Below are 25567 nucleotides of genomic sequence, written 5' to 3'. Positions count from 1 at the left end.
AATAGTACCAAACTTTCTGATTGTCTTATATGACATGGGACCCGGCATTCTGCTCTAGAAAGTTCTGGGAGCTGTAAATGTAACTTTTAAAAAGAGCCTAAGTTCAGGGTCATAGAGCTCTATGTGGTGAGCACTGAAGTAGTGGCCATTCTGGACTGTTCCTACAGCTTGAGAGGAGAGTTACTGCAGCTGTCTGTCCAAGATGATCCTAGATAAGACATTCTTCTTTCAGCGTGCTCCTGAAGGGAACTGTGGGAGCCTGATCTCAGTGCATCATTCCTGTGAGGCTGAAGAGGCCTGAAACCAACCAAGTTCCTCTGTGGTAATGCTAGTGACAGAGACTGAGCTCTTTCCTCACTGAGCACTTCTTACACTGCACCACGCAGCACCAGTGGAAGCGGCAGAGGCAGTTCTCCTCGAACACCACCGTCTCGTCCCGGTAGCCACGCTCACAGCACAGCAGGTCACAGCCGCTCACGTCCATGGCTGTGCTGTTGCACATGCGGCCCCGCGTGCCCAGCGAGCCTGTCTTCCTGTTGGGTGAGCAGAAGTCGGGCGATTCGGCCGAGTAGATCAGGTCCTGTTTGTCCGGAGGCTTGATGTTCTGGCCCACAGGAACCAGGGTCTTGCCATCGTTGCCTCCCATCACCTTGGAAGCTCCATTGAACCTCTCCAGCAGGCGGTCACCCACCTCCCGAAAGTGAGGCATCTTTTTCCAACAGGTCCGGAGTGTGCAAGACCCGGACAGGCCATGACATTTACATTCAGTCCTCATATAATTCCTCACCGCCTGTAGTAAAGACACAGAGATAGATAGGTGAGATAAAAGCAGACGCTATACAGAAGGAATTTACCCTCCCCCTCCTGCCTCTGGCCTTCACAGAGCTCCCAGACCTTGACAACAGAACAGAACAGAGATCATTCAATTATACTTGAGCTAATTAACCCATTCTGGCAGCATGCACTGTCCTAACCTCTCAGTAGCTCTTTAAGATCACGTTGTTGTTTCTACATTTGGGCTCCCTTTGCTTCTTGTATGTTATTTTTCCAAAGATGTCCTCCTGAGACTATAATTGGCCCAACTACACAGCCACTCCTCCCCATTTACCTGTCTCTGACCCCTTGAAAAGGTTTTGGCTTGTGTGACATTGTAACATACTGTGATGAAGCAATACTGACAAGGGTGAGCAAGTCCCAGGAAATTCAGAGCAATAACCTGTAATTACCTTCTCAAGAGCAGACAACCTCCAAACTGAGTCAGTGTTTCCCCTATATTCATTTAGCAGCGATGGACCACCGCTGCTAAATTCTTTCCACCGCTTCTGCCGAGACTCGTTTTTAAATGGATAGTCGTTGGCTCAATGACTGGAAGTATATGGGAACAGCTAGCATGTCATTGCGCTAACGCTAGTAGCAATGCACCCCACCCCACACACACCCTTGCCACCATTGCTGAAAAAAATACTACGGGATCAATGTTGCAATGTTCCTCTCTCCCTATCAACAAGAAAGTCATTGTATTTCAATATTTCACTTTGTCAACATACATGTACTTAGTCCTTCATAAAGAGCTGGGAAAATCACCGTTATAAGGAGAAATATTAGCAGCTTTAAGCTTGCCTTAAAGGCTTGAAAACAAACTGTGTGGCACACACTTGTTTCCTTGTTCAGAAACATGATTTTTGTTCAAGTATCAGTTTACGGTGTTATAGAACTATGGCTAGAGGCTGTCTTGGATGATGCATTGGATGAAAGGAGGAACAGTCAGACAATTAAGACTATCAGCATCTAAACCTCATTTTCACCGTTGTTTCTAAAAGTATGTATCAGGTGAACATAATCCAAAACATTTCTGAAGTATCATTGCCTGTACTTTTTCTTATATCAGCACAGATCAAATAAAACATAGGAGATGAAGTGTGTTTGGAGTGAATGATAAAAAGTTAGCTCACCGCCTGGGGAGGTCTAGAGCTCTATAAGCTACTGCCTCTGGGGCACATTAACATTGTGCAACTGCAAGGATGGGTTCGAATTCGACCCACTGTTCTTTCCTACCTATATATATCCATTGTAATAAAGCATGAAGAAGTACGAAAGGAGTGGGACTGCCACACCCGTTATTAAAAAAAGAAAAGTTTCACTGTACCAGTCGTCCTGCTTCGTTGTTGTGGAGATCGATCAACGTCCTGATGTCACTCTTGCCCTTTTTCCTCTTGGCATCCATGAACTGCTTGGACTTCTCGTAGCCAAACTCCACGTCGTCTCCGCAGCCGCCCCACTCCCACTTGACTCCCTCGCCAGAGGTGGTGGTGGAGGAGGAGGCAGGCCGGGGGGGAGCCCTGCTCCTGGTCGCCTCACAGCCACACTGCAGCAGCTCCCCCATACTGCAGGCCTGCGTTACCGCGTGGGTCACCCCAGCCGCCGTGATGGCGTACACAAACGCTGTCTCCCGGATGTCTGAAAGATATCACACACACACACACACACACACACACACACACACACACACACACACACACACACACACACACACACACACACACACACACACACACACACACACACACACACACACACACACACAGGGGTGTCATCAGAGGAGTGAACAAAGAGTGACCCAGGGCACTTAGTGCTTTTCCAATTTTAATTTATTTTGTATTTAACCTTTATTTAACTAGGCAAGTCAGTTAAGAACAAATTCTTATTTACAATGACGGCCTACAAATGAGTGGGCCGCCAGTGTTTTATGTTAATGTTGGCACTAGTGTTATTGTGTTTCAATCCAGAGTGTGACACTACAGACTTGTGGCGAGAAGAACCAACAACCTCTGCAGCATTCAAGACTGTTGCTTTGTGCGAAGGTGTTCACAGTTAGCCATTGATATGTTAATCCTAGCAGAAAAGTACCCACGGCCTGGCCTTGGCTCCAACTTAGAGCAGGTCCGCTGGAGCCAAGGCCCAGTGAGACACGGGTGCCGGCCCGCGTAGATGGAAACAGAAAGGTCGGATCCTTTTGGGTAAAACACTGGGGTACATCCTCAATACCCCTGGTATCTCAGACACAGCTGCAGGGCTATTTCTGTAGAAGGGGGGCTTACCACCCTGGCCCAGAGGGATGTACAGCTGCAACTGCAGATTCCCCTGTTCTTTGTTACTTTGGAAAAGATCCAGGTGTATTTTAGGCCAGTTGTCGACAACATCTCTATTCACTGTTTCTAGCTGCTATATTTTCAGGAACTGGGGGAAGGGAGGTAGGCAGTTAGCAGTCCATTGTGTCGAAGCTAAAATGAATGACTTATTTTCTGGAGCTGGAAGACACGAGCGTGCAGTCACCGCTCTGCCCTGTGCCAATTCCATATCGCATGATTCAGTGAATGGGATTCATTAAATCTAGTGAAACAGAATCGGTGCTGTGCGAGGGCCCTGCAGACCAGCACCCTGTGATATGAATAACAGCTGTCTGTCTGCACACCCAGTGATGGCTCCATACAGGCCTGTTCTGTGTGTATGGCGTCTCCCTGCCAGCCCCAGCTCAGCCCGAGCCTTGCCCCAGCCCAGCCTCAGCCCATCCCAGCCCCAGCCTGAGCCCAGTCCAGCCCCAGCCTAGCTCAGCTTTGACAGTCACCTGAACGGCCCCAGCCCAGCTCCAGCCCTAGAACATCCCACCTGAACACACCTCATCCTGATTCCTCCTCAGTCCTCCCTACATACTGCTCCAATAAAGCCCCTCCCTGCCTGCCTGTCATGTGCATTGTGCAGGCCATTCCCTATCACACACCATCACTGTTTGTTCTCAGGTTCAACCAGCTGTATAGATCTGGGGGGAAAACAAATGTTCTCCTCCCAGGCCAATTGAGTGTACAGAAGGGGTAGAGCTGACTAACTCAATAACTTCTGTTGAGACTCCTCTTAGACAGGCCAGTCACATCAGCTGCTGTTGCAGGAGGTTTCATATAGCCTGTGTCCCAAATGGCACCCTATTTCCTTTAAAGAGCACTACTTTTCACCAGGGCCCATAAGGCTCTGGTCAAAAGTAATGCACTGCATAGGGAATAGGGTGCCATTTTAGAAGCATCCATAGAGGGATTGAAGGGAGACGTCTAACAGTCCCACCTGTTTACTGTTTCAGCAGGAGAGGTGGAACTAGAGAAAACAACTGCAGACAACTGTTTAGCCCCCCCCCCCCCCCCCCCCCCCGAATCTCTAAAGAGTTCAATGTCTAGACAAGTTACAGTGTTGTTTCAGTTAATGTCCCTTAGCTTCGCTTGTCTTTAGCTACTACACCAATGTGTAATGCAATCATATCTATATTGGATAGAAGACGTTCAATTCATAAAGTTAAACGAAACTTTATTACAAACACAATCAAAAAGTGTGTCTGTTCAGTTGTACAATGTGACCGACCCTCTTGACTAAGATGCTAAAACCCCAGTTACATGACTACGAGAGAGAGGAGATTATGAAAATGTATATGTCTTGATTTGAACACCCTTTTATAATTTCCTCCAAGACACAAATTCCAAACTTCTCCAGCAGCCTATGCCTGGGCTTGCCTGGGAGATCACTTGGTGCCAGAAGGGGCTTCACGAGGAATTAGCTAATCTTTTTTTAATACTCAATCTTTGAGTCAATGACGCATGGGTTCAGGTAAAAAAAAAATGGAGGGAACCCAGGGCCCCTCTCTGTAGCAGTACATGTGACAAAGCCTGACGAGTGTGAATACTTTTCATTGATTGATTTTGCTTCCATGTGTCGCAGTCAAGTCTCGTACAGCACATATCTAATAGAATACCTGAAATCCATTCTATTAAGTCATAGAACAGTGAGCACACCAAGTAATCCCTAAAGATTCACAAAATAGGCGAATACACTTACTCCAAAACTATACACATTCCACCTTAAAAATTATGCATAGCCTTATATTGCATAGCTTTTACTATAATCTGATAATTGACTCAATGCAGCTGCTCTGTTGATCTCTGAATGGCGAAAAAACATATTTCTTTCATCATGCAGAGTCCAAGGCCATAAGCTCCTCTCAAGCTCTCAACTTCGAGCCAGAGGAATGTTCAAGAGTATTCTGACTGTAGCTGGACATTGGTGTTCACTGGATGCACACTGTGCCTTAACACAGGTGTGAAAAAATTATTATATTGAAAATACATGAAAAATCAGTAAGCTTAACAACTGTCTGGCCGTGCTGCTGCTCCAGTTTCAACTGTTCTGCCTGCGGCTATGGAACCCTGACCTGTTCACCGGACGTGCTACCTGTCCCAGACCTGCTGTTTTCAACTCTCTAGAGACCGCAGGAGCGGTAGAGATACTCTTAATGATCGGCTATGAAAAGCCAACTGACATTTACTCCTGAGATGCTGACTTGCTGCACCCTCGACAACTACTGTGATTATTATTATTTGACCATGCTGGTCATTTATGAACATTTGAACATCTTGGCCATGTTCTGTTATAATCTCCACCTGGCACAGCCAGAAGAGGACTGGCCACCCCTCATAGCCTGGTTCCTCTCTAGGTTTCTTCCTAGGTTTTAGCCTTTCTATGGAGTTTTTCCTAGCCACCGTGCTTCTACACCTGCATTGCTTGCTGTTTGGAGTTTTAGGCTGGGTTTCTGTACAGCACTTTGAGATATCAGCTGATGTACGAAGGGCTATATAAATACATTTGATTTGATTTGATTTGTCTGCCTCAGTGGAGCAGTGAGAGGTTGAAATAGTACACAACTTTAAGTGTTGGTGGTATGGAAAATGTATGAATGTTCATTTATATTTGTCCAATTTATCCCATGTCCAACTGGGATAATTTCATTGACATTATTATGACATTATGTCACAATGTCTCATCTCATTCAGAGAGGAATGTGTGCAATGTTAAATAAGTATGTTTTTAAATCATTTGTTTTTGTATATACAGTACCAGTAAAAAGCTTGGCCACACCTACTCATTCAAGGGTTTTTCTTTGTTTTTACTATTTCCTACATTGTAGAATAATAGTGAACACATCAAAACTGTGGGAATAAATATCACTGAATTACAGATATATCCTCCAATCCTCTATATGTAATTATTGGTGGACAGTCACGTCATAGTTTTCGATATACTGTAGGCCTACCATAGGCGACATGAGTCTCACTAGTGTTGAGTAATGTGCTGTTAAAAGTGGTGTAGGTCTTATTTATTTAAAGAGCATATTGAAGTTAGTGTAACCTTTATTTCACTAGGCAAGTCAGTTAAGAACAAATTCTTATTTACAAGGACAGCCTACTCCTTCCTCAACGTCAGGGAATCGAACCCCGGTCTCCCGCACAAAACAGGGATTCTTTAGCTAAATAGCCCAGTACTGTACTCCCGACCGTCACGTTGTACATCGTCATATTTTCCATTCCATCCTAACGGAAACCCAGAGGGTTTTACATTTTTCTTGGAATAGAAACACCATAATATTAAACAAATTAATTAAGCAAGTACCAGTCAAACGTTTTGATACACCTACTCATTCCAGGGTTTTCTTTATTTTTACTATTTTCTATCATAGTTTTGATGTCTTCACTATTATTCTACAATGTAGAAATTAGTAAAAATAAAGAAAAACCCTAGAATGAGTATGTGTTCTAAAACTTTTGACTGGTAGTGTATATTTATACAGTACCAGTCAAAAGTTTGGACACACCTTTTCATTCAAGTTTTCTTTTTACTATTTTCTGTCCATATGTGTAAGCAGGAGACTCAGCATAGGAGGAAGGTATAAATATATAGGCTTGTGTAAATATGTCTTTCTCTTTTCAGCTGTTTGACCAAATGGGTGAATAAACTTGGTTTGAGTTCTGACTAGTTGTCCGTTAGTTTTTCACTCCGTTTGTCAGAACCTAACAGTTGGTGTTGTCGGGAGGATTCACCACAATTTTTTGTCAAACTGGAGAGTCCAAATCAGTGGAGCAGGAACCGGCACAAAAAATAACAAGGTAGGCACAGTTCCTACACCTACAGTGGCTTGCGAAAGTATTCACCCCCTTGCCATTTTTTCTATTTTGTTGCCGTACAACCGGGAATTAAAATTGATTTGGGGGGGGGGGGGGGGGGTTTGTATCATTTGATTTACACATGCCTACCACTTTTAAGATGCAAAATATTTTTTAATGTGAAACAAACAAGAAACTTGAGCGAGCATAACTATTCACCCCCCCCAAAAGTCCCAAAGTCAATATTTTGTAGAGCCACCTTTTGCAGCAATTACAGCGGCAAGTCTCTTTGGGTACGTCTCTATAAGCTTTGTACATCTAGCAACTGGGATTTTTGCCCATTCTTCATGGCAAAACTGCTCTAGCTCCTTTAAGTTGGATGGGTTCCGCTGGTGTACAGCAATCTTTAAGTCATACCACAGATTCTCAATTGGATTGAGGTCTGGGCTTTGACTAGGCCATTCCAAGACATTTAAATGTTTCCCCTTAAACCACTCGAGTGTTGCTTTAGCAGTATGCTTAGCATCATTGTCCTGCTGGAAGGTGAACTTCCGTCCCAGTCTCAAATCTCTGGAAGACTGAAACAAGTTTCCCTCAAGAATTTCCCTGTATTTAGTGCCATCCATAATTTCTTCAATTCTGAGCAGTTTCCCAGTCCCCGCCGATGAAAAACATCCACACAGCATGACGCTGACACCACCATGCTTCACTGTGGGGATGGTGTTCTCAAGGTGATGAGAGGAGTTGGGTTTGTGCAAGACATAGTGTTTTCCTTGATGGCCAAAAAGCTACATTTTAGTCTCATCTTACCAGAGTACCTTCTTCCATATGTTTGGGGAGTCTCCCACATGCCTTTTGGCGAACACCAAACGTGTTTGCTTATTTTTTTCTTTAAGCAATAGCTTTTTTCTGGCCACTCTTCCGTAAAGCCCAGCTCTGTGGAGTGTACGGCTTAAAGTGGTTCTATGGACAGATACTCCAATCTCTGCTGTGGAGCTTTGCAGCTCCTTTAGGGTTATCTTTGGTCTCTTTGTTGCCTCTCTGGTTAATGCCCTCCTTGCCTGGTCTGTGAGTTTTGGTGGGCGACCCTCTCTTGGCAGGTTTATTGTGGTGCCATATTCATTAAAAAATGTTATAATGGATTTAATGGTGCTCCGTGGGATGTTCAAAGTTTCAGATATTTTTTAATAACCCAACCCTGATCTGTACTTCTCCACAACTTTGTCCATGACCTGTTTGGAGAGCTCCTTGGTCTTCATGGTGCCGCTTGCTTGGTGATGCACCTTGCTTAATGGTGTTGCAGACTCTGGGGCCTTTCAGAACAGGTGTATATATAATGAGATCATGTGACAGATCATGTGATACTTAGATTGCACACAGGTGGACTTTATTTAACTAATTATGTGACTTCTGAAGGTAATTGGTTGCACCAGATCTTATTTAGGGGCTTCATAGCAAAGGGGGTGAATACATATGCACGCACTACTTTTCCATTTTTTTTTTTTTTTTTAATTTTTTGAAACAAGTTATTTTTTTCATTTCACTTCACCAATTTGGACAATTTGGACTATTTTATGTATGTCCATTACATGAAATTCAAATAAAAATCTATTTAAAATACAGGTTGTAATGCAACAAAATAGGAAAAACGCCAAGGGGGATGAATACTTTTGAAAGGCACTGTGTTACCACTCATTTTGACATCTTCGGGAGATGAGAATCGTAGGCTGAACAATAATAGGCTACGGACCTAGAAAGCCTGAGTATATTTAGAAGTCCCATTGTGTTACAACCGGTTGTAAATATATGGTGTAGGGTAGGTTCCGTAAGGATAGGTCCCGAGTGGGGGTGTTCCTCTGCGAGATCCATGTAAATATATGGTGTAGGGTAGGTTCCGTAAGGATAGGTCCCGAGTGGGGGTGTTCCTCTGCGGGATCCATGTAAATATATGGTGTAGGGTAGGTTCCATAAGGATAGGTCCCGAGTGGGGGTGTTCCTCTGCGGGATCCATGTAAATATATGGTGTAGGGTAGGTTCCGTAAGGATAGGTCCCGAGTGGGGGTGTTCCTCTGCGGGATCCATGTAAATATATGGTGTAGGGTAGGTTCCGTAAGGATAGGTCCCGAGTGGGGGTGTTCCTCTGCGAGATCCATGTAAATATATGGTGTAGGGTAGGTTCCGTAAGGATAGGTCCAGTGGGGGTGTTCCTCTGCGGGATCCATGTAAATATATGGTGTAGGGTAGGTTCCGTAAGGATAGGTCCCGAGTGGGGGTGTTCCTCTGCGAGATCCATGAGTGTCACTACAGTGTAGGGTAGGTTCCGTGAAGGACAGGTCCCTAGTGGGGGAATTCTGAAAGAGGGACGAAAGTCCCAGCCACAGTGGCCATGAAGCCGAAGGGTGTGTGTGTGTGTATGGACATTTGAAGATGATTCATGTGTATTAGCAGTAGCAGTAAAGAGAGATTGGTTTATGCCTTAGTGCCTCGGGGAAATGTGACAGATTAGGTGAATTGACAGACACAAATGTATCATCCAGCACCAAAAGGTGGAGTATGGAGTAGTGATCAAACTATTGATAGCCTAAGCTGTTACTACTCAACACCGTTGAGGGGTGACGCTCAGTCAGTGATAATGGATATGGCTTTTAGAAGCCAGGAGACTCCTGGAGTGGGATGGGTAGAAGGGCAAAATGTTACCAAAGCATTAGAAGCGCAAAAGAAAGGCATATGACCAGCACCAAGAACCAAATAAACGGTGGGGGAAATTAGCCAAATTGGTACACATTATCCCGTAGATGGAAAGTTTAAAACCAGCCAAGAGTGTATGGATGCAATCGTAGTGTGGAATATTGAAATCAGAGAACGGTCCAAACTACAATACACAGGCATCCTAACCATGGCATTTTATCAGCAGAGGATAAAACTGGAAAAAGGGAAAAATAGAGACTTGCGAGGTAAAATGGAGCAGGCAGTGGACAAGAATGAGGCGACAAATAAAAAACGAGGCATATCTGAAGGCCGTGCGCATAGATTAGATCAGGGGTGTCCAACCCTGTTCCTGGAGAGCTACCTTCCTGTATGTTTTCGCTCCAACCCCAGTTGTAACTAACCTGGTTCAGCTTATCAACCAGCTAATTATTAGAATCAGGTGTGCTAGATTAGGGTTGGAGTGAAAACCTACAGGATGGTAGCTCTCCAGGAACAGGGTTGGAGAGCCCTGGATTAGATGAGCAAAAGCAGGAATTGGCCATTGCGCTAGAAAAGAGTCAAAACCTAAACCAGGAATTAGAGGGTGCCCTTGAGGATAGACAAAAACAAATAAAACAACTCATGGTTGCGCTTCAACAGTATCAAAATACGTGTGGAGGAGTATATGTAATTGCACCTCATCCACCGTTCACCACATGCTATAAGGTGAAACAGGTCACAGAAGAGGCAAAAGAGCGATATGAGTTGCGAGAGGCAGAGGACAGGCAAATTACGAGTCTGGATATAGTAGTACCGGACTGGACAGTGATTAGCATTATCCAGGTAATCGTAGAGATGTGCACCCAGTATGAACACACGCGACCCCAGTTGCATATTATCCGTGACAAATACTACCAGGGGAGGACAACTCTATTCCTGATGACGCACATCCCCAAGTACAGATCCAAATTCAGCATCACCATCAGCCAATGAGCAAATTGCGTAGTATTATGAAAGAGACACCAGATCCAGTAAGGGAGGGACAGGAATTTATCAGTTGTCTGAGGAAACAGGGCGGAATTTTTGGGTTCCATGCTGGTGATTACAATCATATTGTACGCTCGCTTTTGCCAAGGGTCATGTTACCAGCACTCGCACAGGGATATCGAACGTCGGCTTGATCCTTGGGACGCGAAGCATGTGACCCAGCGACAGCAAATTATGAAATTCAGGGATTCTTAACTACAGTTGGGAATGTATTGTTTAGACGGATGCGAGTAAAATTTGCAACTGAAAGAAGGAATACGCGATTATGTGGATCGGATGGATGAAGCGTTACATACTTGTCATGGTTTCTCCTGGCACCAGACTAGAGACTTTTATTTTACTCAGGTGTGTCTTATTATTTTAATGATGTCCCTCTTAAAAGAGGTGTGTTTTCTGTGGTCCTTTGCAGAAGCTTGAATTGTTTACTGTGTGCGGTTGTTACCTGAGTGAGTTTGTGAGACTTAGTGTTTGTTGGCTTTCTAGTGTACTTTGATCCTGCGGCTTCTGTTTCTCTGTAAAGTATTATGCTTATCCTTAACCACTGATTCCTTGTCTGGTCTCTTCTCTGCACCTGGGTCCAACCTTACCACGTCACAGTACTAATCTGACAATGGGGGCTAGATACGATCAAAATGTGGTCAGGGAAATTTTTAGACACCAGCAGACCACAAACCTGGGGAAAGATAGCTTGTTGGAGTAATTATACTCTGGACAACATCCTAAGGGGTGAATATGACAACCAAACTATTCTTATGGTCAAGCGACAGGGTGAAGAAGATGCATATGAGTAAATGAAGGCATACTTACATTTAGGGGCTGAACTAGTGACTGAGATAGAAATCCGTCAGTGTAAATGGTATGATGAGGGGGTCAAGGGTCAGTCCTACGGAGTGTTAGTTGCAGATTCTGTCAGGACCGATATCACTGCATTTTATGGCGTTGTCACGCCCTGACCTTAGAGATCCCTATTATTCTCTATGTTTGGTTAGGTCAGGGTGTGACTCGGGTGGGAAAGTCTATGTTTTCTATTTCTTTGTTTTGGCCAAGTGTGGTTCCCAATCAGAGGCAGCTGTTGTCTCTGATCGTTGTCTCTGATTGGAGATCATATATAAGTTGTCATTTTCCGTTTGGGTTTTGTGGGATCTTGTTTTCTGTTTCGTGTCTGTACCTGACAGAACTGTGCGCTTTCGTTTTCACTTTGGTTATTTTGTTTGAGTGTTTTTGAAAATAAATATCATGAACACTTTCCACGCTGCGCTTTGGTCCACTCTTCCTTCCACCAACGAGAGCCGTAACAGGCGTCCCAAAATCCAAGGCGTTGACGTTACAGGGAATTGGAAGAGCAGAATTTAATATGACTGGGGTGGAGATTTGTGTGGCTAATAAATTAAGGAAGTGGGTAATCGAGTCTCTGGTGAACGATACCACTCTGTATATTGTTACAGGGGATAGCTCGTAGGGGAGGAATGACAGCTGTGCACAATATAGAGACTACTATGAAGTTTAACTGAACATCACACATACCCAGATCATGGTGAGAGTAGCAGAGATAGTGTTGTCATTTCAGACACTATTGTCAACTTTCAGTGAGACGTTTGTCAAAGAAGGTACAACGCTTGAAAGAATAGCTCCAGATCCCTGTATACAGGAGGCCATCTCACCGGAAGGGAAGTTCACTGAAGTAGTATCATCACATCTCCTGCAGTGTGTGATTAAGATTCATGTGACTCAGAGTTTTGTAAGGTTGGATACTCTTCCAACTCCACTAATATCTCCCACATTTCTAACAGCCAGCAAACACTTGACATTTCTCCCAGAAGATTGAGACGGATTGACGGTAAACAGAAAGTGTTAGAAGGTGGCTGCTTATCAACCGTTGGAACCCAAAATAAACACTGTAACGAGGGTGTTCACAAAGGGGTGGGTGTGGATCGGCCTTGGGATGAGCGATGTGTACCTAACCGGAGCACAGGAAAGTATTACCCACGGTACCGACTGTAGCAGAATATAGGAGGTCATTGGAGATGTTGGTGGCTAGGGAACCGGGTATGAGTTGGGAGACATGTAGGGAGTATCTGAAAGGTTCAGTCCTAGATCGATCAGTGCATTGTTGGGATATCATCTTCTGAAGGCGTTGATGTTGAAACGTATATACAGTGCTGATTTACCTCAGGATGAGATAAAGTTGATTAGGGCCACCGCACGTGTATCTCGAGAAGGAGATGGGGAGCGAAGTGAAAATGACATGGCTTGGGAACACCTCTTGTAACCTGTGGCCTGACAGGGGGAAGTCTGGGTGAGGCATGAGGAGGTATTTTAGGGCCTTCATTTTTGAGGAACCCGGCAGGAAATTATCCCAAAGGCATAGAGTCAGGTGAAGAGCGAGTGGGAAAAGTAATGTTATCAAACTTCAGTTTGTCTTTGCATATATAATTATGCATAGCGTAGCACATTATTAATACTTGTTATGTTTTGTGTTTCTTTCTGCTTTTCAAGTCTTGTGCTATCACTCTCTTAGGAACCAGAAGGAGGAAGTGGAGAAAGTAAAAAGGTCCATCTGAAATGGAGGAAGTCAAAAGCTTCAGCTGAAATGTCATTCTCAGTTGAACGACGAGAGATGGAAATAGCAGGATGCATAGTGTAATTATAGATCAGAGGCCATAAGCCTCGGAGGTGTAAACATAATAATCAACTGTGAATGTTAATCATGTTTAATTTCCTGTTCGTTTATAAGTAATTCCAAGTTTAAATGAGTTGAAAGTTATGGAGTTAATGTTCAGAAGGGGGGACTGTTGGGTACTAAATTCTAAACTTGAAATATGAAATATCCCTATTCATGTTATCATATTAGAACCGAGGGTATAGAAATCTACTGAGTGAGAGAGGGGAATGCAGAAAGTTTACATTCTGTCAGAACATGTTATTGTTAGATATCAGGTATCCTATGGAGAGGGCCACAGTATGGTTCCAGTAAACAGGACAGTCGTGAGTTGGTGAGGAGTGAGGAATTTGGGCCAAGGTCAGGTCAGATGAAGTGAGAAAGAACACGCATCACTAAATTCTGTTTAGCAACAGAGATGCATTGGCTGTCCAGATGTGTAAGGAGGAGACGAAGCAAAGGAGGAAGGTATAAATATATGGGCTTGTGTAAATGTCTTTGTCTTTCAGCTGTTTGAACCATTGGGTGAATAAACTTGGTTTGAGCTTTGACTAGTTGTCCGTTAGTTTTTCACTCCATGTTTCAGAACCTAACACTCTCAACCAGCTTCATGAGGAATGCTTTTCCAAAAGTCTTGAAGATGTTCCCACATATGCTGAGCCCTTGTTGGCTGCTTTTCCTCCACCTCATCCCAAACCATCTCAATTAGGTTGAGGTTAGGTGATTGTGTAGGCCAGGTCATCTGATGCAGCTCTCCATCACTCTTCTTCTTGGTCAAATAGCCCTTACTCAGCCTGGAGGTGTGTTGGATCATTGTCCTGTTGAAAAACCAATGATAGTCCCACTAAGTGCAAACCAGATGGGAAGGTGTATCGCTGCAGAATGCTGTGGTAGCCATGCTGGTTATGTGTGCCTTGAATTCTAAATAAATCAGACACTGTCACCAGAAAAGCACCACACCATCACACCTTCTCCTCCATGCTTCAGGTGGGAACCACACATGCGGAGATCGTCCGCATGTGTTGCTCTGCGTCTCACAAAGACACGGGGGTTGGAACCAAAAATCTCACATTTGGACTCATCAGACCAAAGGACAGATATCCACCGGTCTTTGCTCGTGTTTCTTGGCCCAAGCAAGTCTCTTCTTATTATTGGTGTCCTTTAGTAGTGGTTTCTTTGCAGCAATTCGAACATAAAGGCCTGATTCACACAGTCTCCTCTGAACAGTCGATCTTGAGATGTGACTGTTAATTGAACTCTGTGAAGCATTTATTTGGTGCTGCAATCTGAGGTGCAGTTAACCCTAATGAATTTATCCTCTGCAGCAGAGGTAACTCTGGGTCTTCCTTTCCTGTGGTGGTTCTCATGAGAGCCAGTTTCATCATAGCGCTTGATGGTTTTTGCGACTGCACTTGAAGAAACTTTCAAAGTTCTTGAAATGTTCTGCATTGACAGACCTTCATGTCTTAAAGTAATGATGGCCTGTTGTTTCTCTTTGCTTATTTGAGTTGTTCTTGCCATAATATGGACTTGCTCTTTTACCAAATGGGGCCCCCTACCTTGCTTGTCACAACACAACTGATTGGCTCAAAAGTATTAAGGAAAGAAATTCCACAAATTTACTTTTAACAAGGCACACCTGCTAATTGAAATGCATTCCAGGTGACTACCTCGTGAAGCTGGTTGAGAGAATGCCAAGCGTGTGCAAAGCTGTCATCAAGGCAAAGGGTGGCTACTTTGAAGAATCTAAAATATATTTTGATGTTTAAAACTTTTTTGGTTACTACATAATTCCATGTGTTATTTCATAGTTTTGATGTCTTCACTATTATTCTACAATGTAGAAAATAGTACAAATAAAGAAAAACCTTCTTTATTAATGAGTAGGTGAGTAGGTGTGTCCAAACTTTTGACTGGTACTGTATATCAGTGGAGGCTCCTCAGAGGAAGGGGAGGACCATCCTCTTCAGCGAATTTCATAAATATATAATACATATAATTTTTTTGATAAAACGATACAAAATATATTAATGTCACCAAATAATTGATTAAAACACATGATTTTCTTTGCAATGAAGGTCTACAGTAGCCTCAACAGCACTCTGTAGGGTAGCAACATGGTGTAGCTGGAGGACAGCTAGCTTCCGTCCATCTCTGGGCACAATGACTTCAATACAAAACCTAGGCGGCTCATGGTTCTCACCCCTTTCCATAGACTTACACAGTAATTATATCAACTCCAACCTCCAACCTATCAGAGCTCTTGCAGCATGAACTGACATGTTGTCCACCCAATCAAAGGATCAAAGAATGAATATAGTACTGAAAGCATAAACTACAGCCAGCTAGCACTGCACTGCATCAAATGTGGTGAGTAGTTGACTCAAAGAGAGAGAAAGACAATAGTTGAACAGTTTTGAACAAATTCATTCATTCAAAAATGGAGGAGCAAGAGAGAGCGAGAGAGAGATTTTGTAATTTTTGTCACTTTCACTTAATTAGCTAGCAAATGCAGCTAGCAAGTTTAACCTACTCAAACACCCGGGTCAAACATAGAGGGATGCTATGTTAGCTAGCTGGCTATGACTATCCAACACTGAAACTCTTCCAAGTCAAGGTACAGTGCATTCGGAAAGTATTCAGATCCCTTCCCGTTTTCCACATTTTGTTACGTTACAGCCTTGTTCTAAAATGGATAAAATAAAAACATGTCCATATCAATTGACACACAATACCCCATAATGATAAAGCGGAAAAAGTTATTTTTTTTATTTTAGCAACAACTAAAACTATATATACCTTGTTTGCAATAGTATTCAGACCCTCGAAATTGAGCTCAGGTGCATTCTTTCCATTGAATATCCTTGAGATGTTTCTACAACTTGATTGGAGTCCACCTGTGGTAAATTCAATTGATTGGACATGATTTGGAAAGGCACACACCTGTCTATATAAGGTCCCACAGTTGACAGTGCATGTCAGAGCAAAAACCAAGCCATGAGGTCAAAGGAATTGTCCATAAAGCTCAGATCTGAGGAAGGAAACCAAAAAATGTCTGCAGCATTTAAGGTCCCCAAGAACACAGTGGCCTCCATCACTCTTAAATGGAAGATGTTTGGAACCACCAATATCTTCCTAGAGCTGGCCGCCCTGCCAAATGGAGCAATCAGGGAGAAAGGGCCTTGGTCAGGGAGGTGACCAAGAACCCGATGGTCACTCTGACAGAGCTCCAGAGTTCCTCTGTGGAGATGGGAGAACCTTCCAGAAGGACAACCATCTCTGCAGCACTCCACAAATCAGACCTTTATGGTAGAGGCCAGACTGAAGCCCCTCCTCAGTATAAGGTACATGACACCCCACTTGGAGTTTGCCAAAAGGTACCTAAAGGATTCTCAGACCATGAGAAATATTCTCTGGTCTGATGACACCAAGATTGAACTCTTTGGCCTGAATGCCAATCGTCACGTCTTGAGGAAACCTGGCACCATCCCTATGGTGAAGCATGGTGGTGGCAGCATCATGCTGTGGGGATGCTTTTCAGAGGCAGGGACTGGGAGACTAGTCAGGATCAAGGGAAAGATGAAAACCTGCGCCAGAGTGCTCAGAACCTCAGCCTGGGGTGAAGGTTCACTTCCCAACAGGCCAACGACCCCAAACACACAGCCAAGACAACGCAGGAGTGGCTTCGGGACAAGTCTCTGAATGTCCTTGAGTGACCCAGCCATAGCCCGGACTTGAAACCGATCAAAAATCTCTGGAGAGACCTAAAAATAGCTGTGCAGCGACACTCCCCATCCAACCTGACAGAGATTGAGAGGATCTGCAGAGAAAAATGGGAGAAACTACCCAAATACAGGTGTGCCAAGCTTGTAGCGTCATACCCTGCCAAAGGCGCTTCAACAATGTACTGAGTAAATGGTCTGAATACTTTGTGATTGTGTTTTTTCTTTTTAATATATTTGCAACATTTTCAAAAAAACTTTTTTCTTTGTCATTATGGGGTATTCTGTGTAGATTGATGAAGAAAGAAAACTATTTAATCTATTTTAGAATAAGGCCATAACGTAACAAAATGTGGAAAAGTCAAGGGGTCTGAAGACTTTCCGAATGTACTCAAAAGTTTGGACACACCTACTCATTCAAGGCTTTTTCCTTATTTTTTATATTTTCTAAATTGTAGAATAATAGTGAAGACATCAAAACTATTAAAAACACATGTGGAATCATGTAGTAACCAAAAGGTGTTAAACAAATTAAAATATATTTTATATTTGAGATTCTTCAAAGTGGCCAAATGGACAATGACCCAACAAACCTCCAGGCTGTGTAAGGGCTATTTGACCAAGAAGGACAGTGATGGAGTGCTACATCAGGTGACCTGGCCTCCACAATCACCCAACCTCAACCTAATTGAGATGGTTAGAGATGAGGTGGATCGCAGAGTGAAGGAAAAGCAGCCAACAAGGGCTCAGCATATGTGGGAACTCCTTCAAGAGTGTTGGAAAAGCATTCCAGGTGAAGCTGGTTGAGAGAATGCCAAGCATGTGCAAAGCTGTCATCAAGGCAATGGGTACTAATAATAATAATAAGTATGCATCCCAAATTACACCTTTTTCCCAAAGGTATTGCACTATATAGGGAATAGGATGCCATTTTGGACTCAGACTAAGTGTGTCACATTCATAAGGAAGGACTACTGAAGGACCTAGAACGTGCGGTGGTTGTTTTCTCTCCAGGAGTCTGGAGAAAATATCTCTGCCAAGCCAGGCGATGCAAAGCTCCCAAATGATGATTGAGCAGGAACATTCTGACAAAGGAATATTGAGTTGCATTCCTGAGGTGGCAATAGAAATTACATTCAGACTACATTATGATTATTATATCTAATCACAACCACATATTGTCTCCGAGCACATCTAACTACTTCATTATAACCATGAGACAACATGTCGAAGCAGCCAGCAGGGATAGCAGTTAACCTCTGGCATCGAGAAGGCAACACAACAACAGCTCTGGATTATAAATTTAAATATAGAAAAAAATAGCCTCAAGTTATTTTTGCAAAGGGAGAAAAATGTAAGCTACTTTGTGCAGCAGCCCCAGCCCACCGCGTGCATGTGAGAAAGTGAACCTGTCTTTGCAGATCTCCCTGCACTGACAAATGGTCATTAGTGGTACATCTTGATAATTGTGCTGAATGCTTCAAAACAGAGGAGCACTTAAGCCTTACCTAAAGACATGGAGGAATTTACGATTAATTACCATTTTACCTAGCAGTTTCACAGAGTTCTCTAGTTCTCAGTGAAAGGAGTTGCTAATGTTGTAGCCTAATCCTGACAGCAAAATCTCTTCACTCAATTTACACTCAACTAAAGCCAGAAAGATGCTACTCAGATCAGACTGTCTATGAACTGATCAGTCCAATAAGTGGTCACATACCACACCACAGGCACTCTGCCCTCTGCTGGCCTTCAGCAACAAAACAGGAAAGTTACAAACCAGAGTTTACAGGAAGATGACATATGTAATCTAGCACTTTAGGAGGCATCATCTTAATACCCAGATCTTCCTCATTGTGCGACCAAAATTATGTTAAAGCACCCGCAGAATACTTAGCTTTGCCACAGGAGATTACAGGCTTCGTCTGGAATTGCCTATATGGCTCGACTATGGCATGAGATATGTTTAACTCAGAATTTAGTCTTAAGAACTAAGTAGAGGTTCTTTGAGACAGAAAATCTTTAAGTGAAAGTTAGAATAGGCATTTCTTGTTATCAGATTACTGACGATGAAGAACAGGAATTTTGTCAGTGTCAGCGGTACGTTAGTACTCTAATTGTTTTGAAGATGAACGACATCCTCTAAAGGCCATGTATTAGCTAAACAGTTAAGAAGATACAACTGATAAAGGATAAACTGTATTGGATCTAAACGGTGGCTTGTTGACAAAACACTTCCTTGTTGGTACACACAAAATGGTCTCTATGAACCGCGAACTGAAAGGTGAAAAAGGACGAGACATCGTACAAAAAGCAGGACAATAGTTGCATAGTAGCAGGACCCTACATTCGTTTTTATTTCTGACTTCAAAGAGCACAGTTGATGTGAGAGATCAATGGTTATGAGAAGCAATTTAGGAGATCAATTTGGAGTGTGCAATTTAATGCAAAAGAGGAGCAGTCAAGTGTAAATCTGTCTTGTTAACGTACAACAGATGGCCTTGTTCTCCACTGTACTTGGGATCAGACCTGAAATTGAAGTGAGGCCATTGGCTGTGCTCTCAAAGGGTCAAGGGGTCACATCCTAAGTGATACACTTTTGAACCATGAGAAAGGCACTTAGATGATCATTCTCCATGTCAGGCAGCATGTGTGTTGAGGTATTAGAAAAACTAGGGGGTAATTATTAAAGGTTCCTATTTATTTCCATTACGACAAGTCCTCACTCACCTTGTTGGAGTATTTTGCCAAAGTACTTGTTCTGACTGGTGCAATTCCAGCGGCGAAAGCGAAACTGGTACTGGCACTCCCGTACACCCAGCTTGGCACCCTTGGCGACCTCGTGGACGATCTCTGGCTGGGTCTGGCACAGCTCGGCCTGCTTTCCCGCTAGTCGCTTGGTCTTCCTGCAGATACTGTTGGGATCCATAACCAGAGGGCTCCCCACTGCCCTACAGGGAAGCACACAACACATAGACTGTGACTACAACTCCCGTGTCATACTACAGTGGCATAACATTATCATGAGGTCTTGTTACATTTCAGAGAAGTATCTTACCTAGAAGTAGCACTAAAGTTAAATGAACGTGTTCTTCTATCAGGCAGTTTGGTTACTTGACATCACATAGTTGTGCAAAAAAGACATTTCAGGTGTGGAGAGAAATAGTAAAGCTGTGCTGATCGTCGGGGAACATAGAAAAGAGAGAGAAAGTTGCATCTTAATTGCTGTGTTTCTTACATCGCGTTGACAGATGTATGTTTACACTTAGGTCAATTGTTTATTTCAATTCCTAATGGGAGTACGGGCCTCAGGTCCAACACTGTGAACTCTCACCAGTACTTCCCATGACAGTTGCTATGACATAATGTGAGAACAGCCCTATCCCCCTGTTCCCTCTATTCAACAACTCTGCATCTGACTCCAGTTCAGCTGGTGTGATCCGTAAACCTCGAGTCCATTTTTATCATTATGTGGGAGTAGGAGTGAGTGAGAATACCTCATTGCTTTTCACTCACCCCTGTCACAGCTAATCTTTCTAAGTAATAACATTCATCTGCCTCGTGAGTTTGTTTTAACAAGTCAAACAAGCGCTCTTTCCAATCCCTAGCATGGCGGTCTGATAAGAAGCATGAGACACGGGACCGCTGCTCTTAAAATGGAATGCATCCCATCTCCAGTAAGTCAATTACTTTATTGAAGTAGAAACCATTTATATATCAATGTCTGAAATGTCCCTGTATATCTGTGATTCAATCAAAATACCAATTACTTGTACAGTTAGATGTACCTTTTTTAGTTATAGCGTCATGGAAAACTACAAACTGAACTGCCAACATGCTGTACACTTGTCCTTGAAAGACTGAAAAATAGCATAATGGCTGCACAGATTAAGCAAATAGAAATTCTTAAAAGCCTAATAATTCACATTGTCCTAAAAGTGGGGAGTGAAAAGCAACTTAATGCCCACAATGTGAGTTATCTTCGCTGAAGTGTGAGAACTTGACTCCGACAGTCCAGCGTCAACGACTACATCCTTCAATGTATTGACAACGTCTCCATAGAAACGAATTACAGGGGAATACATCTCAAGCACGCTCTAGTGTTCCTACACAGATCTGACTCCAATGAATCCACACCCCTGTGTAATTAAGATCTGCAGATGCAGTACTTAGCAGACACCCCGGGTCTTTACAACCCCTGATTATCTGATGTGTCATGGCCTTCAAACCTGCGTGAATCTGTATGCTAGGATCACAGCTTTGAAATTGGCTCGGCGAGCTGCTCACAAAAATAAGGGACCAGGATTTACTGCAGTAGGTGTAGACTCGTAAAAAATAGCAGCCCATGTTGGACAGAGTTTCTTCTCTAAGTCCTGTGTCATTGTTAAAGTCAAAGGCAAACCCTCCTAGCCCAATTCAAAAGAAACGCTTGAATATCACATGAGCAGCTGATGCAGCTTGAACAATGACAGGGCCGTGCCTAGCTTTTTGGGGGCCCTAGGCAAAATGTTGTTGTGTGCCCCCCCCCCATTTTTCCATGGTGCGGAGAAAGTTTTGCTATTTTATAACAAACTTCATGCAATTCTGCTCATTTTGCCATGGGTCAAGTTTTAATAGCTGGCTAAACTAACTTACCAATCTACAAAAATGTTGCTGACATGGGCTAATTGAGTGATATGTTGCTGATATAACAAGGGAAAAACTGCTGCGTAACCAAATTTCCAAATTGCACCTTGTGTAGTCTACTATTCTAACTCTCAACAGTAAATTGAGACACGGACTGAGTTCAACATTTTTTGTAAAATAATATTAATCAATACAAAAATTTTGTCGGGCCCCCTATAGCAACCGTGGGGCCGGCCCGGAACACTGGCATTGACCAAGTCTGAGTATGGTTCCAGCAATATGTAGATGAAGACATTTGTCTGTCTTGACCACCATACTGTGTTCTAGCGTTAATCCAAACCAGCACTAACCTGAACAGGACCCTAAGAGGAACATGATGCTATTAGTGTTGAATATAAAGGATAGGGCTCTTTATAAGCACACGTAAAAGGAACTACAAAATCAAGCAATCAATCTTCCCTGTCCATGCCCATGTGTCTGTATTCCTTTGATTTATCAGTCACAGTAAAGCTCCTGGACATGATAACGTTGAAACAATCATAACATAAATGAGGATGTATCGCTATCTATGCAATCAAGAGCCCTCTAAGCAGCGCCTCGCATTAAATAGCATAGAGATAACCAGAGACCAAAATAGAGCGGGAAACACTGATAAAAGGACAAGTATCCAAATAATCAGTCTCAATGTAGGCCGACATGATCCTTTGGAGATAAGCCGTTCTTCTAGCTGTATGTGTACCTCAAGTTACATTATGAATTGCATGGCCGTAGATATGTGGCCTTTTTTCAATTTGCAAACGAGTGAATTTCATCCTCCTTAATCCTCTAAGTATGCTGGATATGAAGTCAGTCACGACAGGGCTGGATCGCTAGCTAGAGAGTGGCTTGGGTTCAGCTCTGTGGTCCGTGGCTCAGAGCCATGGCCCAATCATCGCTAGAACTCAACACTAAATCAAGTGACTGGAACCCGGGGTCCTGCATGACACCGATGCACCGCTGCTGTCTGTCACATGTTTGTCTTGCAATAAGTGAGGATAGCATGAGGCCTACGTGTGCACTGAAAAATCCTAACGTCTGGAAATCGGCAGAGGCCACATACTCTGTGGTTAAACAGTGTACATAGTATCCCTGGCCAAGCCTTCTCATTGAATCTTTATCTGATCCCATCCCTCTGGCCTGGATTGGAAATCATGCAATTTTCCAGAAAGATGTATTGCTTTGAAATGGGAGTGAGAACAATAAATATCTGGTATAATGAAGTGCTTCTCTGCAGGTGATGCAGAGCTGTAGACTGGCCCAGGACCCATTCCAAGCCAGGTGAGTGGGAATGGCACACGCTATATGCATACCTGTGGGCCACGCTCCTGGCTGCCTGCCAGACTATGACCCACACTTACCCAGGAGGATCAGGAGGTTACTTGTCCTGAAACCTGCAAAGGCATTCCACACTCTCTGGTCTCACTGCTCTCTGTTCAAATGATTAGAGCCTAATCAAAGAAGCTCTGAAAAAATGGGTTTATCTCTGGACGTTTCATCTTCCCCATAAATGACATCCTGTCTGTCTGGTCACGCTGACAATCATTTGCTTCAAAAGACAAGGGGTAGAGAGACAGGAGTGTGATGGCATGCCCAGCTCTCAACAGAAAGGATCTTTGTCCTGTCAAACTGCAGGACCTCCAGGTGTGCTCACCTGAGTGCTCCAATGTTGTCTTAGAGGAGAGATGTTCACAGTTCAGCAGTACTAATAGCTGGCCATTATCGAGATTGGATGAGATGCAAACTTGAAATGGTTTGATTTATCTTAACATCCCTCTTCAGATGTGCATGTCTCAAATGACTGTATTATACTTAATAACAAATCTGGCTCTGTCTTTTTAAGTCTCATATATCTCAGAGTGCTGAACAAAGAATTGTTTTATGATGACATATAGGCACTGCCTCAAGGTCCACCTAAAATTCCATCTCTGACAGCACTAATATCTTCTCTTTTTTTTTTTTACTACAGACAAAGGCAGACCTCCAAAAGTTGCAGCTGCATCTTTCTGTCTAGCCAAGGCATAACATCAGGGTCTTTCGTTTTTATTTAACTTTTTTATTTACTTATTAACCACATTTTATAGATTCGTTTGTTATCAACAATACAAATGCGGGTTAGAAAAATATTGTGTGGTAAATTAAGAAATGTTGGGAGACTGACAGAGATTGTTTTGTCAATCGTTACAATTTATTTGAGTAAGGTTGCAATATGGTGAGAGGTTAAGAAAACCAGAATCTTTAATTGGAAGGTAATTGAAGACAAAGCTTCACAATGCGGTCAAGGTCATCGAACGTGTTACCATGTTATTACACTTGTCAATACAAGGCTATTTGAATAGTGGTTGTATCAATAGAGTCGGATCCAGAATTGTATTTTAGTGCAATATGCAGTGGACACAACATCAAAAAACATGGACACGCGTGCATAACCTAGCCTACAAAACATCAGATGACAGAAACACTTTATTCTGAGAAACCTAATTTCCATTTGCAACTAAACTGGAAGCACATGTTAATTGTATGTAGCATGACTTACCACCATAACCCAATGATATTGACCGGACATAGGAGAATGAAAAACAGGGCAAGTTGAGTCCGAGATAATAGAATCGTCATGATGAGAGTATCCTACCAAAAAAAAAAAGTTACGTCCAAAAATTAGAGCCGTCAATTAATGTGTTGTTGTTTTCTTGGGACGTCCTGCAGAATTGGTGATCTGCAGGATTTAGAACCTCCACGAAACGCGCAAAAAATCCATTGAACTCCTCTTTGGGTGCATCACTAACGTTCGATTACTCGGTCAAGAGGGAAGAAACATCCGTGGTGAAATGTGTTAACCTCTTCATAGTCCTCTCTCTGGCAGACAGATTCAAAGCTCAAATGCCAGAGGAAGAAGTGACAAGCACGTCTTAACTAAAACACACAAATTCCAATAGCACAGCGATTTTAATCTGGCAGCAAGGATACTACAGCCCGGGGATGATGGGATGCAGCCAGACCTTGGGCAGAAAAGTAAACCCAATGACCCAGCAGATTCCGTGTGGACAATTAATGTTGACGTTATAACGCAAAAGTAATAAATTGTATTGGCCTTGGTAACATTGGTTGGATTTGTGCGTTGCTCGGCATCGAAATGGTTGTTCATTTTCGATTCACGGGTAGTAGTCAAAGCGCACAAGTTTACCCAGGTGTCTGCGCGCTCGTGCACCCCCCTTCCCCCCACACCAGTATTCAAGTGGGAACGTATTTTCCTTGGATAAGAAATGCGCTCATCTCCAACCCGGTATGACGTTGCTTCGGGGCAAGTGAAATCCTTACTGTCGCTCAGAAAAACTGGATAATTACTTGGACGAGCCTGTGTGCACAAGGGTATTTTGTGAAATGGGAGAAAGAGAGAAACATTTCCCTTGCGTGTTTACAGTAAAGAAATAAGAGCTCACGGGAATGTAAGAACTCGTCTCAGGTGTTGCAAATAGGCATACCTCTGCCATATATGCCCATATCTGTTGATAACGTAAACATGCATACTTTTGGGGAAACTATGTATGCCCTCACCTGTTTTTCTATAATAAAGTAGGCTAATAGACCAGTAAACACAACTTCCATTGCAACTACAACAGCTGTGGAAAGACAATAACATGCGAAACTATTTCTTGACAGGCTGATATCAAATGTGTTTCTGCTCATCCATTCATCTATATTTTTATTTAGGCCAAGTAGCCTAAATGAATCTAGGCTATTACCTCCATCTGTGCTCAAATCTATTTGATGATGTTTCCATTATAAGGCCCTACTCTATCGAAACACCTGCTCCCAGT

General features: G+C 43.1%; 1 protein-coding gene across 1 annotated transcript; it reads right to left on the bottom strand.

Moving 5' to 3' along the window:
* Positions 1-328: 328 nt before the first annotated feature.
* LOC120063851 (protein Wnt-6-like) lies at positions 329-24365 on the bottom strand. The gene is made up of 4 exons (XM_039014168.1): positions 24286-24365; positions 19818-20038; positions 2147-2457; positions 329-790 (listed from the first exon to the last, which is right to left on the bottom strand). The coding sequence occupies exons 1-4, from the start codon at positions 24363-24365 to the stop codon at positions 329-331; spliced, it is 1074 nt and encodes a 357-aa protein (XP_038870096.1).
* Positions 24366-25567: the final 1202 nt, after the last annotated feature.

The sequence above is a fragment of the Salvelinus namaycush genome, chromosome 19, assembly GCF_016432855.1.
Source record: "Salvelinus namaycush isolate Seneca chromosome 19, SaNama_1.0, whole genome shotgun sequence".
Classification (NCBI taxonomy): Eukaryota; Metazoa; Chordata; class Actinopteri; order Salmoniformes; family Salmonidae; genus Salvelinus; species Salvelinus namaycush.
The sequence above is the reverse complement of the archived record's forward strand: the minus strand, read 5'-3'. Positions and strand labels throughout refer to the sequence as shown.

What these genes read in the sequence shown, in the direction of transcription:
- LOC120063851 (XM_039014168.1), bottom strand. Translation starts at nt 24,365, where the DNA reads ATGACGATTCTATTATCTCGGACTCAACTTGCCCTGTTTTTCATTCTC. An exon ending in AATATCATTGGGTTATGGTG is followed by an intron (nt 20,039 to 24,285) that starts GTAAGTCATGCT and finishes GCTTCCCTGTAG; the next exon opens with GGCAGTGGGGAGCCCTCTGG. An exon ending in TGGCAAAATACTCCAACAAG is followed by an intron (nt 2,458 to 19,817) that starts GTGAGTGAGGAC and finishes GATATCTTTCAG; the next exon opens with ACATCCGGGAGACAGCGTTT.